We start from the raw sequence: 16,443 nt of genomic DNA, 5'->3' as shown, positions 1-16,443 counted from the left end.
ATTAGGATTATTGTGCATGTACTTCACTGAGTAATTTGTAGTACTAAGTTCCCAACCTAGCCGAACCTTTCATAAAAATTTGCAAGGCTGAGACCTTTTATTAAACCTGTTGACAGCTGATCTAGACAAATTACAGAGTTAGCCCAGTTTTGCTGGTACATTAGATACTTGGAAATATATTTCAATATTACAAATACATAATAAACATATCATTAAATGTAGACTCAAGATCTTACTTAAATTTCAAAGTTACAAAAGCTTGATGTTCTTCATATGTACAGTTTAGTATGTGTCTATGTCAGTTAAACACAAAATTACTACTTACCTTTTCTCTTTACAATTTGTGATGGCAAGTGGTTAGATAGACAGTGCACTCTCTGAGCTCTTGTTGGAAAAATCGATAGGAGCAACACCAACAGCCACCTGATCTTTCCCTTTGGGTCAAAAAGAAACAATAGCCAGGTCCAAGCTTAGATATAAATAATCAATGCAATGTAATGTAATTTTTTAAAAAAAGCCTAAGTGACGGAAATAATTACCCAAACGCACAGCTAGCTTTGGCTGAAAACCACAGTTGGCAACAGATTTGACAATGTTACACCCAATAATCCCACCTTAAAGAGGTTACAGTACATAATGGGGTATGCACAGTGGTCACTGAAAATTTGCATGGAAGTTGGAATTCATGTCAAATTACAAACAAAGTTTCAGTTAAAAGTAAATAGGAGCCTAATATTCCAAAGACAAATTAACATGCAGAAAATGCAACATTAATGGTCATTGAATACCTCCAAGGGGACGACCATCAAGCTTGATATTGAATTCCATGCCTTCTGTGTCAGAGGAGAACAGGCGTTGTTCTCTTATAGCCCAAACAAGCACTCCACTCAAGTCAACATTACAGGCATCAAAGTCTGTGTCCATCTTGGTGATCTTCAGGGTCTTCCTCACCACAGAGAAGACAAGTTTTTTCACTGCCTTGATTTCATTTTTAGTAAGAAGTACAGGAGTATCCTCAACTCTCTTAAGAAAAATAAAGGGTAATAAAAAATAGGTCAGCCTAAACAATAAACAATGACAGTATATTGCTTTGGTTGCAATAGGTGCTTAATACTGCTGCTCAAATACTAATTCAACTTGATTGGCTGAAGTACCACAATTAATGCTTGTTTTGTTTTGTTTTTCTAAAATTGATTGTTTTTTTGTTTGTAATTGTTTTAATTACTTTGCTTTTTAGCTTTGTTTTGTTTTGATTTTTGTGTGTGTGTTTTTTTTCCTTTTTTTTTTTAATAGTCTGTAACTCAAAGACTCAATTTTTCAACAGGAATCTAACCTATGGTCTATGGCATTCCTAGCCCAGTGGAGAAATTATTATCACTTGTATGTTTGACAGCAAATAAACAAACTAAGTAGTTATTTTCAAATTAGCCAGAGACATTGAACACATAATCAAGAAAATATGGTAACAGAAGGCAGGTTTTAGGATCAAGGCTAGAATGTAGGGGGAGGGGTGCTCCCTTATATGGGATGGTATGGTGACTTTATTCATCTATTGTAAATCCTTCAGCGAAGATTACAAAATAAAGAGATCAACTAATCATCCCTAACTAAACTAGTAACCAGTGAATGATCGGTGTATTTAGAAAAATCATAATAGAATTTGGAATAAACTTACCCCACTCTTCCCGAGCTGAGTTAAATTCAACAACGTCTGCCACGCTGAATCTGGAAGCCTGGTTTGGAGCTTAAAATACAAAAGTGCCCAGTCTGGGACTCTCATGCTCTCAATGATCCTTTGATAAGTGGAGGATGATAACAGTTCTGAAAGGCCTCTCTTTGAACCCTTAGCATCCATGACCATGTCCACAACTTCAGATATGGTATCCCTCACATGTTCTTTCTCCGAGTCATTTCCAAATAGGAAAGTGTTCCCTAGCACACAAGAGATGGAATCACGATACTTCTCGCTTACATCGTTTAGGGATGACATCACTTCTCTACACTGGCTGGCTATTCTTCTCTTTTTGGTTGTTGATCCCAGTGGACTATTCTTAGTATCTTCAATGGAAGCTGGTGATGATGTGGGGGAGGTTCCAGCAGACGATGGTGTCGAACTACACGATATCGTGGACTCTAGAGATGGTGAATCGCGTGTCCATGAATGTGCCGGATTTCTTTCGTTAATCTGAGACTCGAGTTCAATAATCTTCGAATGAAGTGTTTTTAACTCGGCCTCTAGCGACCCGATTTCCAGTTGCCTCTGAGCAAGCAAATCAACTACTCGTGTTTTCCCGCCAGAATTAATGTCTTTCACGTTCGATGGTTCCAAGTCAAAGGTAATTGAATTTACCAGTTTTAAGACAGACTGGAAGAAAGGCGAACTGATTAGACCGTCAGGTGGAATTTCCCTCTGTCTTAGAAGTCCGGCACACAGTCCAAATGAAGATGCTACGAACATATTACGTGGCTGTCTGTTCCATCTCGCGGAATTGGCTGGCTTGAGTTCGCGCGTTACGACGAGCTTGACTTCGTCGGGAAAATTGGTAAATATACTATTTCGAGAAAAGTCCGATGGCCTCACTCCACCACACAACTCTTTAGTAAGCACATACCATACTTTCTGCGGATCAAGAGAGTCGCTTGTAACTCTGGCGAGCGAAGACCACTCGAACTTCGATGCTGCCGGCGCCGGCGGAGACGGATCTTCCTCCATGCCGGTGAAGCCAATGACATCGAAATAAAATACATGGTGCTTTAGCAATTTGAAATTGCCGCCAACGTAGATTATTACCAGTTTAGTAAACATTTAACCAACTGCTACATGCACAGACTTCGTGGGTACCTTGTACGCAATGTACATGTACACAAGTGATTGCATCACAAATGATGCGCGCGCGTTCCTCGTCCCTCGCGAGTGTCGCTTCCCGCCCGCATCTCGCAGAATTTATGCCAAGATTTCGCTTTGAATGGAACTTACTGAAAGCAAAAAGCAGCGATTTCAAAACGAAGCGATAAGTTTCATATTTAGTCCCGCTTTCCAGTGTATAACCGCGTAACAGCGAACTATTAAATGTCCAAATTAAGGCCGCCTTGCCACTACTGCTTTAATAAACTCGACGGGTTTTTAGCCTGCGAACAGGCTCCCGGTGAGCCCGAACGATTCGATTGTCCGATCATTGTCAAAGAGTCACGGTGCGCTAATAATTTCGAACCGTGGTATGGATTATTTAGCATTGTGTAAGAACTGAGAAAATAATCAGCCGGCAAACAACTCATAATGTTCTGTCGACAGATACGCGAAGGCTTCATTGACAACTCTTTACACTCCGCAGATCAGGAGGCGGATCATTTTCTTGCATCCCGCTGAGAATTTTTTTCGCGGTCAAAGCTCCTCATGTCCCCGGGAATGATCTTCATTGTTCTCCAGAAAGCTTTGGTGTCATCTTTATGGTTATCAATTAATTTCTTGTTGTATGTTTGCTTCGCCTTCTTTACTGAGTTCGTCACATGATTTCGCATTGCTTTATAAGCAAACCAGTCTTCGTCACGGGATGATTTCAGTGCTTTTTTTTAAAAAGTAGTTACGCTGACGAACCTACAGTACAAACTATTTTCAACGACTGACTCTGGGAAACTGGTACACTAACCTAGAACAAACGCCTTTTAACAGATGTCAACAGCTACCGACGCCTTACAAACGACTTATCCACGACGGAAACGAAACGTATTTAACCGACAAACGGACTTCTAACAGACCGACTTAATTTGACTAACAATAGAAGGACCAAAAACCGACCGATTTGACTAACAATAGATGGATTGAAACCGACCGATGACTGATGACAAACTTTACACGAGTCTTTCAGTCAATACCATCATGGCTAAACTGACCAATCACGTTTAACGGACCAGACTTATAACAACATCGAATGACAAACACTATTCACCTGACTCTGAAGATGACTTCCGCTCAGGTTGTCGAAACGTCAGTCACCAACAACAGTTCTTTTCAGAACTACCCTCACCCAGACCGTATCACACTATGTGAACTACTGATACTCCTGGCATTACTGACTGACTGACTGACTTACTGACTTACTGACTAACTGACCTACTAACCTACTGACTGACTGACTTACTGACTTACTGACTGACTGACTGACCTACTGACTTCCTTCCTTTATTCCTTCCTCCCTCCCTCTCTCCCATCCTTCCTTACTTACTTCCTTACATGCTAACTCACTCACTCACTCACTCACTCACTCACTCAGTCACTCACTCACTCACTCAGTCACTCACTCACTCACTCACTCACTCACTCACTCACTCACGCACACACTCACTCACTTTCTGACTTACATACCAACTCAGTTAGTTACTTATTAGGTTGCATTTGTAAAGACGTGACTATTATTTTTTTTCACCCTGTTCAGATATTAGCCCTTGTCACAGCAGTCCTTGTCTAAACGGAGGAACTTGCAATGTAGACAGCGATGGATATAGCTGTGACTGTTTGCCATTTCATTATGGTCGCCACTGTGACGGTGAGCTTAAAACCAGACATTGTACCTTGACCTGAGCATGTGTTAATTCGGAGGTGTGACATATTACTATATGGCGAGCTCCGTGAGCTGGCCAGATGAACAGAATTCTGCGCTGTGATTGGCTACCTGGGCGGCAAGATGGCGCTCTATTGCCCGCTCGGGATTACCCGCGCGCTGTGTCCTGCAAGAAAATAGTGTTCTTTTTCCCTATAATAAATCCTTTATTGACCAAGTTTGTTTGGTCAAGATGGCTGGATATTGGCCAATATCCAGCATCTTACCCTCACGCATGGTCAATAACCCATATATATTCAGGATACTTTCTTAGGGACTGAACGTAAAAGATACCCTTACTGATCGAGTAGAAAATTTAAATGTCACTTGTCATATTGATTCTCTTTGATAAAAACTATTCCTGTTTTTCCAGAACCTTTAGATATGTTCTCATTAGATTAAGTTGAATTATTTTTTTCATTTACCACAGCTAGTTTATGGGCTTCAAAAATTTTGAACAAGAACATCAGCCACTTGACCAATTTAAGGAAGTGGTTAAATCCCGTCAGGCAAAGTAAGACTCTTTGGAAGCGTTGCTGGCTTGCATCAGTGGATGGCTGGGCTAGCACTACTTTTCATTCATTATGCGACAACAGTGACAATTATCCGTGTAGGGAAGTACATCTTTGGGGGATATACGGGTGCATCGTGGGGTGAGTAGCATTCAATTTAATTCAGATTTAGATTCCCTCTCTAATTATGATTTATTAGCTCTCCGAGCCCATCACCTCGCATCTTCTTAATCGGTAATTCAAAAAAAATTCAAGTATTATAAGATGAACTTAATTGCCCTCATTTGCATTTAAGTGTGGACACGTCACAAGCGAAAGCTTGATATAAATTGATATCAAACGTACATGATTCGCCATCAATCGTCGAACGTTTGGCAGACCATGCAAGTTACGCGATCATTCCGGCGGGAAGTCAGTCCTTTAAACCAGACGAAGTGGAAGTCTTCTATGAAACAAACTACAAATAAAAAGCTTTAACATCTGCAGCAGGAGCGTAACCAGCTTTTGAAGAGTTGTAAGCCTAGCATGGGGCTCGCATCCAGAAATATGTAAAAACGCAGCTTGTTGACTTGAAGTATTTTGTACAGACATGTATCTCGGCTCTCATGGAAATCGAAAGTGTGGCAACTCTTGCTTTCTCAAAGGGTATCGAGCCACGTGAAAATAAGTTAAGTTGAGGCAGGAGCCATAATCGAGGACGGAGACCGTAAATCTTGGGATCCGCGCGCGCCTATGATATGGGACAATTTTTCTATTTTTAGAACAAATGGCGCATCCTGACGTCATATATCCGCGTGGATCCACGCACGTGTCTGGGGCTCTCGCGTGAATGTTGTCATGTTGAGTGATTAAATGGTGAGAGCTGCGAGATTCTCATGCAGATTTTTCACAGCGATGGCAGGGAATAAGGAAGGGAATAAGAACCAGGACTCTTATATGTAGTTTTATGCTCTAAGCTAATGGAAAAGGTGACTTTTTTTTCGCGCTGTGAATGAATAATATCTGCTCGCGCTAGTTGTACGCGTAAGTTTTTGCGTTTGTTCTGTGAAGAAAAGTTATGTAAGAAAATTCTTTACTCTGGTATCGAGTTGATTTATGAGTTTCCCAAAAAATGCTTAATCATAATCCAACCCTGTTTTAGATAGTTTCTTATGGTTTCTGTTTCTTTGGTGAGTTTGCAAAAGTTTTTGAAAGGAAAGTCTGACTCGTACATTCAGTAGCTCATTTGCATAGTGCAGCGCGTGCTCTTTCAAGTCCGAGTCGGTGTTTTCAATTGTCAACAAACCTTGACAAAGATTTATTTCGAGGTCTTTTGTGCTGAGTTGCTGCAGCAATTTTCACCAAAGCCAAAAGGCTACTAATATCATGTGTGTTTCTTTAACATAGTGAAATTTTACACGGCAAAAATAAAACAAACAAGGAGTTTTGATAACTCAACCAAAAAAAATCAAAATCGTTATTCGAGTTGATTAAAGAAAGCGTCATCGTAATTTTGCTGATTATTTCTGCTGTATTCACATATTTTCAGCTAAGCTTTTAATATGTTCTCAAACATTTATCAACCTTAAACATATCATGTTTAAAAACTAGAGATATTATATGAGTTCGATGTACCTTTTTCACAAAAGTGGGGAAGTCCAATTTGTCATGTTTTACTGACTGTACAAAACACGCATCGGCGGGCGCTCTTATTCATCGACAACAGACAATTTATTGGATTTTTACACAAACAAAACTGAGCAGCATCTACCGACATAAACGTTATTGTCGCTTATTGGGCCTTGATAAAACATCAAGCGTTGCTTACAATTCAGGCGAAACTCAAACTTGGAATTATTTTTTTTTGGTTTACTTTTCGGTCGAGATAGACTCTGGCGAAATCCTCGCAAGCCTGTGGCAAGAGGAGGAAAACTTTGAAGTCATGAAACGCTGCTATATCCAAATATACCCAACTAGTTTTCTGCTGTGTTTTGGAAAAGCTGTTAATCTTCAACATATGTGAAACTTAGAGTGGAGTAATGTACAGCTCATGTAAAAGAAGCGTCCGTCGGAACACAACTTGGTCAGCGATATATATCTAAGCTTAAAGCGGAACATACCTAAATTCGACACTGTCTCACTTCACTCAAACTGGAGCACCTTACGACGAAGATACTTAAGCAAAATTCCAACAGACGTAAACGCGTTGAGTTGTGGGCCAAAAACATGAAAAATTTCGGGAATTTCGGACGCCATTTCCCCCGCGCGACATCCGCAAAAATCCTTGCAGCATGTACGCGCGTGTGCTGCAGGCGATGGCGCAATTTGTTCTAAAAATAGAATTATTGTCCCATATCATGGGGACAACCCCAATACTAGAAATGGCGCGCGCTTACGGTCTCCGTCCCCGATTATGGCTCCTGGTTGAGGTTATATTTTTCTATACATAGCAGCTCTTTAATCAATTAAACTGAAGGCATGTATATTCCATGCAGCCGTAGGACACAACGATGTGAAAGTAGAAAATAGTAAAGTTGAGACTGAAAAGAAGAGATTATACCTTTCTATGGACACTCGTTACCTTCATGGAGCCAGAATTTGTACTTTGTATATGTGCGCAATAGAGCTTCATGAAATAAAGCGTCCAAGGGAATTAAATGAACCAGTCTTCAAAAGAATAAAACTCGACGAAGGAAAGTTTTTTCAGGACAGAGTAGAGGATCTGGATGAAGTTAAATCGAATGCATGACTAGGTTTGATCTAAACAAATCTTAACTCACGAACGCACAGGGTATGGGTACCATACTACTTCAACCTCTATATTCAGAGCGGAAAAACGTACTGCACAGCTTTCTGCGCATCCCTAACCCCACTTGCGGGCTCAGGTAATAACGCGGGCTGCAATTGTGGAAAGACCAGTGGACTGATAGTAAGGGACGGACTACTGGAGAAGTGAAGGGGGCGCAATTTTGGCTCGCATGAATCTTTTTCTCCAGTTGACAGTTCAAGATATTTTTTTTCAATTGTAACCCTTTACACGAATTTTTTAAAATCTGTTTCTTACCATATTTGCTTGCCTATGGCGCGCGTTTGCTCTGGGCCTCTATGCGGTGATCTTCCCTCGCTTGGTGGGACGGTCCAGAGGAAGCGACTCCAAAATGTTGACGTTGACGCCTGCACCTAGGTCTTGAGGGATTCTTTGCAACTGAGCGCTTGCTGTGACTCAGTTCTCCATAAAGCAGCCGTTTGGGCAGTCGACTGTCTGGCATTCAGACAACATGGCCAGCCCATTTCGCTCGTGCTTTCTGTAAGAGGTTGTGTGCACAGGATGCTACTCCGTTACAGGACCTCCGTGTCCAGAATTTTATCCACCCTCCTTATGTGGAGGAGTCTACGGAGATAGCTCAAGGGAAAGTTGTTAAGCTGTTTGGCGTGTCTTTTGAATTAATGAATGTGCACCTCACAAGTTTGGTGCAAAGGGTTAATGCAACAGCTTTTCCAAAATGTACAGACAGTGGGAGAGGAGGAAGCCATTAGAAATCATTTTGGTATTTGATGTTTACTATTAATTTTTGGATACTTATTTATTGTACAACTTTTGTAAATGTTTTATAATAAATACCGAGCAATCAAAGAAAGGGAATTTGGGTGAGTTATGTTGCTTTTATCTTGAGAAATAATTACGATATATATAAAGTTGTGAATAGTTGATAAAGGTATGAGACTCAAAATAAACACAGTGGCTTTATATAAATGGGATCCAGTGACAGAACACTGGAAAATTTGTCAATATTTTAAACATCTTGATTGAGTCATAATTAGACTGGTTTGATACCAAAATGCGACCCTTCTTCTGCATGAATTTATTTTCTTGCCATTTTGCCTTGCTCGAATCTTTTTTTTCCCTCCATTTCCTTCCCCACCAACTCGCACATGCTTACATACATAATTACGCTTATTACGGTTTTCCGCTCTGACACCTCTATATATATATCGTGGGGAAGGGGGAAGCAGTGCGAGAACAAAAAAGAAAAAACAAAAAAACAAAAACACAAAAAAAGAGAGAGAGAGGGGGTGTATTCTCTAGCCACAACGAGAAAATCAATAAGAGCGTTGTTGATCTTCTCAAACTGTCTTGAAAGATTAAATTTGGCATTTACCGAAGATTTCTCTCACTTTCCGAAACTTTTCACTAATGTGCAACTACCTATCCTTTTTTGTCAGCAACAGAAGTGTTTTCTCGAGGCAATGCAACGAGAATAACAGTTCTTTCCATAGTGTATTTCAGTCAAATTAGGTTACGGTTGTGGATATCGCTACGATTCAGCAGCCTTTCTCTTCTCATTGGTTAACAAGCCTGGTTGGCAGCCACTAAAGCTAGATCAAACAGGAAAGTATAGTTATCACAAAAGCTATTCCATCTACAGCTGCTCTTCCTCTCGACCAACATTTGGACAAAACGATATTTACATTGTCAACAACCCTGCATCAAGCACCAACTCACCCTCAAACCTTGGACACACCTACAACCCGCCACCTGGCAACAGCCATGAATCCTTCTCACGATCATTCCTGGCTGGTAGTTACAAGTTCCCACCCGACGAAGTCGAAGTCTTCTATGAAACTACCTGAAGGAGTCACGGAGCTTGGAGTCTTAGTTTTTCACACCCTGCTCAATAAAATTAAACCTTTTCAAATATATAAGGGTATGTACAAACTGTTGGTAAATTATAGAAGTGCAATATAATCGGAAAATTTCAATATCACCGATGATGTGTCAATCAATAGGTTAGTACAAAAAGTAAACAAACAGTTTACTTTGAGCTTACTGCCAGTCTCCCACCGGGCTTGCTTACCCCAGAATTGAAATTATTAAAAACTCAGGAGACATTTAACATACAAGCACCAGAGAACTTAAGATTAACACTACAAGAAATAATGCCGAGTTACGAATAAAAGTGAAATTTTGTGAACAAATCAAATTAACGTAGTAATTCCACATTAAGAAACTGTCTTAAGTGTCAGTAAACATCGTTAATGTTGTTTTAATCGTGTATTCCAATTAGGTTACGGTTGTGGATATGACTACGATTCAGCAGCCTTTCTCTTCTCATTGGTTAACAAGCCTGGTTGGCAGCCACTAAAGCTAGATCAAACAGGAGGGTTTAGTTCCCGGAAAGAGTCCATCTACATCTGCTCTTCCTTTGGACCAACATTTGGAGGACACGATATTCACATTGCCAGCAACGCTGCATCAAACACCATGTCACACTCAAACCTTGGATGGACCTACAGCCCGCCACCCGACAACGACTATGGATCCTCCTTCACACAATCATTCCTGGCGGGTAGTTACAACTTTCGACCTGACGAAGTCGAAGTCTTTTATGAAACTACCTGAAAAAACCACAGAGCTTGAATTCTTAGCTTTACACACCCTGTTCAGTAAAATTAAACCTTTGCAAATATATAAGGGTATATACAAACTGTTGGTAAATTTTAGAAGTGCAATATAATCTGAAAATTCCAATATCACCGATGATATGTCCATCAATAGGTTAGTACAAAATCGAGTAGTCACGTATCCTTAGTCTAAGATAAACAGTTTACTTTGAGGTTACTTCTTTGGTAATTGCCATTAAAGGATCGCTTTATGGCTCCGTATTATAACACGCTATAACGTTATAGCAAGAAATTTTCCTTTAAGTCTTTCACGTCAGTCGCGAAAACACGCCGATAGGAGTAATGTTTCTCATTAGAATTCCTTTCGTATGTTTTAATTAATACATTTTTTATTGTTTATCAAACAATCAGATGAAAAAAGATAACACCTGTGAGTCCAGAGTAAATCCTTCGCGCCCGGAATAAAAAAATTAATGTTCATTACTAAATACGAAATTTTCTCGATAAATGGGTTGACATCTTCAGTGAACTTTGGGTATCAGTTATTCTGCTTTCACAAATCATAGTCTGTAGTTGTTGAACTAAATGTGGTTCAGTAAAAAATAAAAAAAGGCAGTAGTTTATACTCACGCTATAACTTGTACATGCGCTCAAACGTGTAATTATCCCTTAAGAAGGAGAATCTTGTTACTGAGTTTTAATTGATTGAATTCCACGAACATCATACTAAGTTCCAAGTTACAGGAATCCATCTGGTTTTGATTTCTTATTTTATTCAAGTTAAGTGGATTTAGAAAAAGTAGATTGAGAATGTAATGATAGAGTAGGGAGTTTTTTGTTTGTAGTAATTAAGATCTTTTGCAAAGAGTCTTGCAAAGAATCAGAGTCCCATCCATGGAAACTCGAAGAATCCAAGACATGCTATTGACAATAAACAATTGTATATCGGACAAAACTCCATCCGCAATTAGAGATCTTATCACCTTACGCTCATCCAAGTATAATCTTCAACATGACTATATCCTTTCTTTGCCGAAAATTAACACGACTGATTATGGTCTCAAATCATGGAGATATTTTGCCGCAAAGAAATGGAACGAGCTGGCAAATGATATTAGAAGTAAAGTAGGCACTAAATAAATGAACAACAATACTTGATCCCTTAAATTTACTGATATGGGAATTTCTTGTAATTCGATTCCCTAGATTTTTAGTTCTCTGCGTTTATAGGTTGATATGATCAATTAATGTACATTTTTAGTTTTCATTTTTAGAATATACTAGGGCCGTGGAGTACCTGTAAACTAGCCGATAAACTAAGCGTAAACCCCATGTTAAATAGAGTATAGCAACGTGTCGTATCTTTTGAGAGTGCAAACGTAGAAAATAAATACAAGTGTCAGACACACCGTTATAAAAGCTTGTAACAATAAAACAGAGCAGGGTGAAAATAACACGTTGTTTTCTGTTTGTGTTCATTTTCATCTAAGAGGAAAGAAATAATTTTTTCGTAACTTCTACTGTGAATTCCCAAAGTCCAATTGCTTCTGTTAAACCCGCCTTTAGGGAATCATGATAGTTGTATTCAAAGTTTCCAGTTAGGTCTTGACCTTGTTTTGTTGTACACATATACCATGATTATCTAATGGCGCGATTTATTGAAGAAATTTAAAATGCCACAAACACGAACGTTTTTCTTTTCAGTCAGAAATTTAGCTGATATGAAAGAGAAAACGAAAATATATTTTTTGGGATATATCAGCATTTTAATTTTACTTGAGTAACATTTTTAGCATATTGATGATAACTTACCAGAGATTCACCTTGCTTAACCTGACTTAGCCTATGCGCATGCGTCATATATGTCGTACGTAATCAAGACAAAAATAAATGTACAAGGATGTCTGCTAATTATTCACAGCCATGGGTCTTCTAGATTCAGTATTTCATGTATTTTGAGCATTTGAAAATCGGCTTAATGAAGCGCTCTAGTTTAGCTGTCTTGTGTAATTAGCTTTCAAATTACGTAAAATATTTGATTTCTTATCGAATTGCGATCTATTTAGCTCTAAATATACAAGTAAGGAAGTTCAAATACGACTTACGATTAATAGTTTAAATGACCATCTTTACTTTCGAATTTTCGTGCCTCTGACTCTGCCGCTCATTTTTGATCGATTTTGCCCGAGAAGAAAGAAAAAACAATTGAAACCCTAGTGTGTGACCATTGAAAGCTATTGAGCAGTACTTTCATGCGATACTGTGTATTACGCCGTGTAAAAGTTTTTCATGCTCGTCAACTTGTCAGCCAGCCAGTTAAAGGCCGTGATTGTGATAAAACAACCAATCTTGGATGCTGTAAAACTACAAGCTGTTCCACTGACTTCTGTAACACAGGCTCAGCTGTCACCTTCGACGGTTTCCTGTTAACCGTGAGCTCTGTCCTGGGACTGGCACCACTGAAGTAAAACGCTGACCAAACCACAGTTCTCTTTTCTCAGTTAATGTAGTTTTTCTCGAGTGGTACTGCCGTGTCAGTAAGTACCTTACAAAGGCCATCTCGATCTCTACACTGAAATTTTCTATTGATGATGATAAGCTAAGAGAAGGGCTAATCAGAATACAGACGCCTTTACTATGAGTTGATCCATGGGAAAAGAAAATCTCACCACCCCACTCGCACAAACGCGAGAAAATTCTCTGTTAGTTTTGCTTTTTGTGCTCATTTTGACGTCATAAAATATCGAAAGACACTGACGTTTTCCTTTGATCGCGCGCAGATTATTTGAGCTTTCGCCCTAAGCGCGCGTGCGATTGTAAAACTATAGAGAGCCACCTTAAATTTCTTTTTCAAGCAACCGTGAACCACCATTACCCATAACACCTTTCGACATTGTCGCGGACGCTTTTACGTTTTGTTAAGACAACCTTTCTCGAAACAGCTGTGTGTTACTATTTTTAGATAGTAAGAACCCGCTATACACATAACAACGACTCCTCCTAGGGTAAAAAATATGAATCTAAAGCAAACATGGTTTTGACATTTCTCTTTTACTATGAAATTGTTATGGGCGAGAAAAAGTGCTTAAAAAAGGCTCTAAAAAGTGTCAATTTTCTCTACTAGTCTAAACGTGTCGGGCTTAGCCCTTCTTCTGTTTGTGAAATGATTGCCGTGAGCCACGCCATACAAAAAATGTACCCGTAGGCACGCGCGGTTAGCGCGCGCATGAAGTACACAGTAAACAAATAGGAAAACCATTGTTTTAGCGCGCGTATGTGTAATACGCGCGAGACCCACAGTCACAAAAAATGAAAGTTAATGTTCAGTTCGTTCGGTCGAAGCGTGCCCAGCTTGAAGATTAATTTCATTTCATGCTGCTTGTGGCTGATGTTACTGCCAGAGCACCGTTTCAAGCCACAGACCATGATGTCATCCAGAGAGTGGGAGGCGGAGTTGAAATGTTCAGCTACGGGAAACTCGCGCGATCGGTTTTGAATGCTGTAGAGTTGCTCGCTGAAACGTTCCCGTAGTCGCCTTCCAGTCTCTCCGATGTACAGGCAATTGCAGCGACGACAAGAAATGCAATACACAACATTCTCAGACTGACAGGTGAAGTGGTCACGGATGTTATGTGCGCTCTTCGAGCCTTGTTATGGGCTACGTTGTAAACTGCTTTTATTTCAGTTGAACGATAACACCGTCAACTGTCGGAAGAAACACTGCTCCGCCACACTCCTAATGAATAATTTAGCTAAAGTAATAGTACTAAGTCAAGCAGCAAGTTGCTTACTTTACTCAATTCAAAACAAAATATTAATGACAATTTTCTGACATTTTAAAATAAACAGTAGCGATATTGAAACACCGTTGGTTTTACTACCATGTATGACTGCATTTCAAGTTGACCGTATTTCATATTCGTAGAAGTGGTTCATATCTAAATTAAAGACGAGGAATTTAACTAATCTGCCTTGAAAATGTATGGAATTACCCCGGGGAATTACATAGAGTGGTCACGTACTTCGGTATTTTGTTCGGAGTTTTGAGTAAAAATTAGTTGGCTAATTAATTTGGTATTTCCTCCAGTTTTAATTTCAATATTTTGTTCCCCGACACGTTTGCACTTGCAGCTCTTTTAAAGAGATGTGGGAGTTTAATTTCCAACGGGAAGTTCATCCAAATGGATTAACTCTTATTGTCTGTTTTCCTCAGAAACAAAATGATGTTTCTCGAGGCTATATAACGATGAATAGCTGTCACTGTCAACAAAATTGAGAGGGAAGAAAATTGTAAAATATATGGATTATCAACAGATTAAGTGTTGTTATCACTAGTTCGGATAGGTGAAAGCTTTAAATCAAGTACACGAAAAACTTTTCCAAAAAAAATTAGAATGGTATTGTTAAGCATTCTGAAACCGTAAAAAAGAACTTTGCAGTTTAATAATAATAAAACATTCTCAGCCGTAAGTTATTTGGCTCAAATGCAGCTAAAATAATCATTAAATTAGGGTGAACTCGGACAGGAGACACACTTAGCAGGTTTCTTTATTTTCTTAACAAAACGCAACACAATACTAATAAATTTCAGCAGGAGCGTGTTTCAACCATGCACAAGAGAGTTTCAAGTCAAGAAACTCAACAGAATATTTTAAACACTGTAACAACAGAAATCCGATATTTTATATGAAACTGGTTCATGGTTGAAATGTCGTGTTAAACACACGGACTGTTACGATATTTTCTTTAATTTAACAACCCCATTACCCCTTGTGACGTCAGTAACAGTTTGAAATAGTTAATCTACTTTGTTCTTCAAAACTTTTATCATGAAGAGAACTATTCAGCTGGTGGCTCGTTAATATTAGGCTTTTTGAGTGGATTTTAGAGTTTTGTCCCACCGTTTATAACACAGAGAGCGAATAATTCTCGAAGATATGTCCAGAAACCAACCACTGATCATGAAAAAATGCGGAGAACATTTCTTTCATTTTTTCAAAGCTTTTTAAAACTTGTCTGGAGACAATTATTTCGATTATGCAGATGATGCTATCACTTAACTTAGCTTAGGCATTAACATATCCACTCTAACTTTCCATTTTTGGACATAAAATATCTATCTGCCAAAAGTATGCAGCTGCAATACACTCTTTTCTTTTTATACGAATATATTTTATAAGAATATCGAGGCTGAAATTTGCGAAGTTGTAAGAATATTTTAAGAATAACCCCGAGGCTGAGATTTTGAAAAGAATATAATTTCCCTCGACGGCAAAACTGCTCAAAAAACATCAAAAACATTACTAGCCGTATGTTCGATGCCAATAAATTTTCCACAAGAAATTATGTGTTTCATATCAGGCTTTATTGCCTGCATGTAGTCTGGCTCCAATAGTACTTCAACACCATCAAAGTCATGGTAGGACAGATCTGACCTCTGACGTTGTGTCGACATAGTCCAGTTTGTATTCCTATAACCTAAGAATATTCAAAAGTCATATTTTCACCCTAAAATCGGAGAAAAAAATGAGAATATTCAGCCTGGGCCGGAAAAACAATATTCTTATATAAAAGAGAGTGTAGGCACAGTTAAATTTCTAGTCGCGGCGTTTCAAATTCCAACGGGAAGTTGTTCAATGAAATATTAAAGCCAATTATCTCCTTTCCATATAACACTACAGAAAGTAAAACTTTGGAGTTTCAATTTCAAAATGCGTCGAGTTTGAACGGCGTATGAAGATTGAGTTTCAATTTCCAACGGGAAGTTTTTCATGATCAGTGATGCATTAAAGTCAATTATCTTCTTTCAATATAGAGACCAAACTTTGATGTTTTAATTCTAAACTTCGTCGAGTTTGAACGCGGGCTGACAAAATTGGAAATTTAAGATCTGCGTTACAGCTCAGTTAAATAAGTAGAATTTTTTAAGGCTGAAAAAGCAGATTTGTTTG

At 38.9% G+C, this 16,443-nt stretch overlaps 1 protein-coding gene and 1 pseudogene across 2 annotated transcripts in view; one reads left to right on the top strand and one right to left on the bottom strand.

The window, feature by feature from the left end:
- Window positions 1–10,768, top strand: part of LOC149105750 (uncharacterized) — a 35,420-nt pseudogene extending 24,652 nt beyond the window's left edge. The window contains exons 15-17 of the transcript XR_016201716.1: window positions 4,434–4,544; window positions 5,029–5,251; window positions 10,156–10,768. The product of XR_016201716.1 is annotated as an uncharacterized LOC149105750 (transcript). The remainder of the gene's footprint in view (window positions 1–4,433; window positions 4,545–5,028; window positions 5,252–10,155) is intronic.
- On the bottom strand, window positions 340–3,393 carry LOC149105751 (uncharacterized). Its single transcript, XM_089270766.1, has 3 exons — window positions 1,676–3,393; window positions 789–1,023; window positions 340–434 (listed from the first exon to the last, which is right to left on the bottom strand). Exons 1-3 carry the CDS (start codon window positions 2,804–2,806, stop codon window positions 358–360), a joined length of 1,443 nt encoding a protein of 480 aa, XP_089126892.1. The 5' UTR covers window positions 2,807–3,393; the 3' UTR covers window positions 340–357.
- Window positions 10,769–16,443: the final 5,675 nt, after the last annotated feature.

This window comes from Orbicella faveolata, unplaced genomic scaffold (assembly GCF_042242905.1).
Source record: "Orbicella faveolata isolate gen_17 unplaced genomic scaffold, um_ofav_v1 contig_34, whole genome shotgun sequence".
Taxonomy (NCBI): Eukaryota; Metazoa; Cnidaria; class Anthozoa; order Scleractinia; family Merulinidae; genus Orbicella; species Orbicella faveolata.
The sequence above is the reverse complement of the archived record's forward strand: the minus strand, read 5'-3'. Positions and strand labels throughout refer to the sequence as shown.

Bases quoted from the DNA above. Each gene is read 5' to 3' on its own strand.
- LOC149105751 (XM_089270766.1), bottom strand. From the start codon at position 2,806: ATGTTTACTAAACTGGTAATAATCTACGTTGGCGGCAATTTCAAATTG. The intron at 1,024-1,675 runs GTAAGTTTATTC...ATTTTTCTTAAG, and splicing joins CTCAGCTCGGGAAGAGTGGG to AGAGTTGAGGATACTCCTGT. The intron at 435-788 runs GTATTCAATGAC...TTTGACCCAAAG, and splicing joins TGATGGTCGTCCCCTTGGAG to GGAAAGATCAGGTGGCTGTT.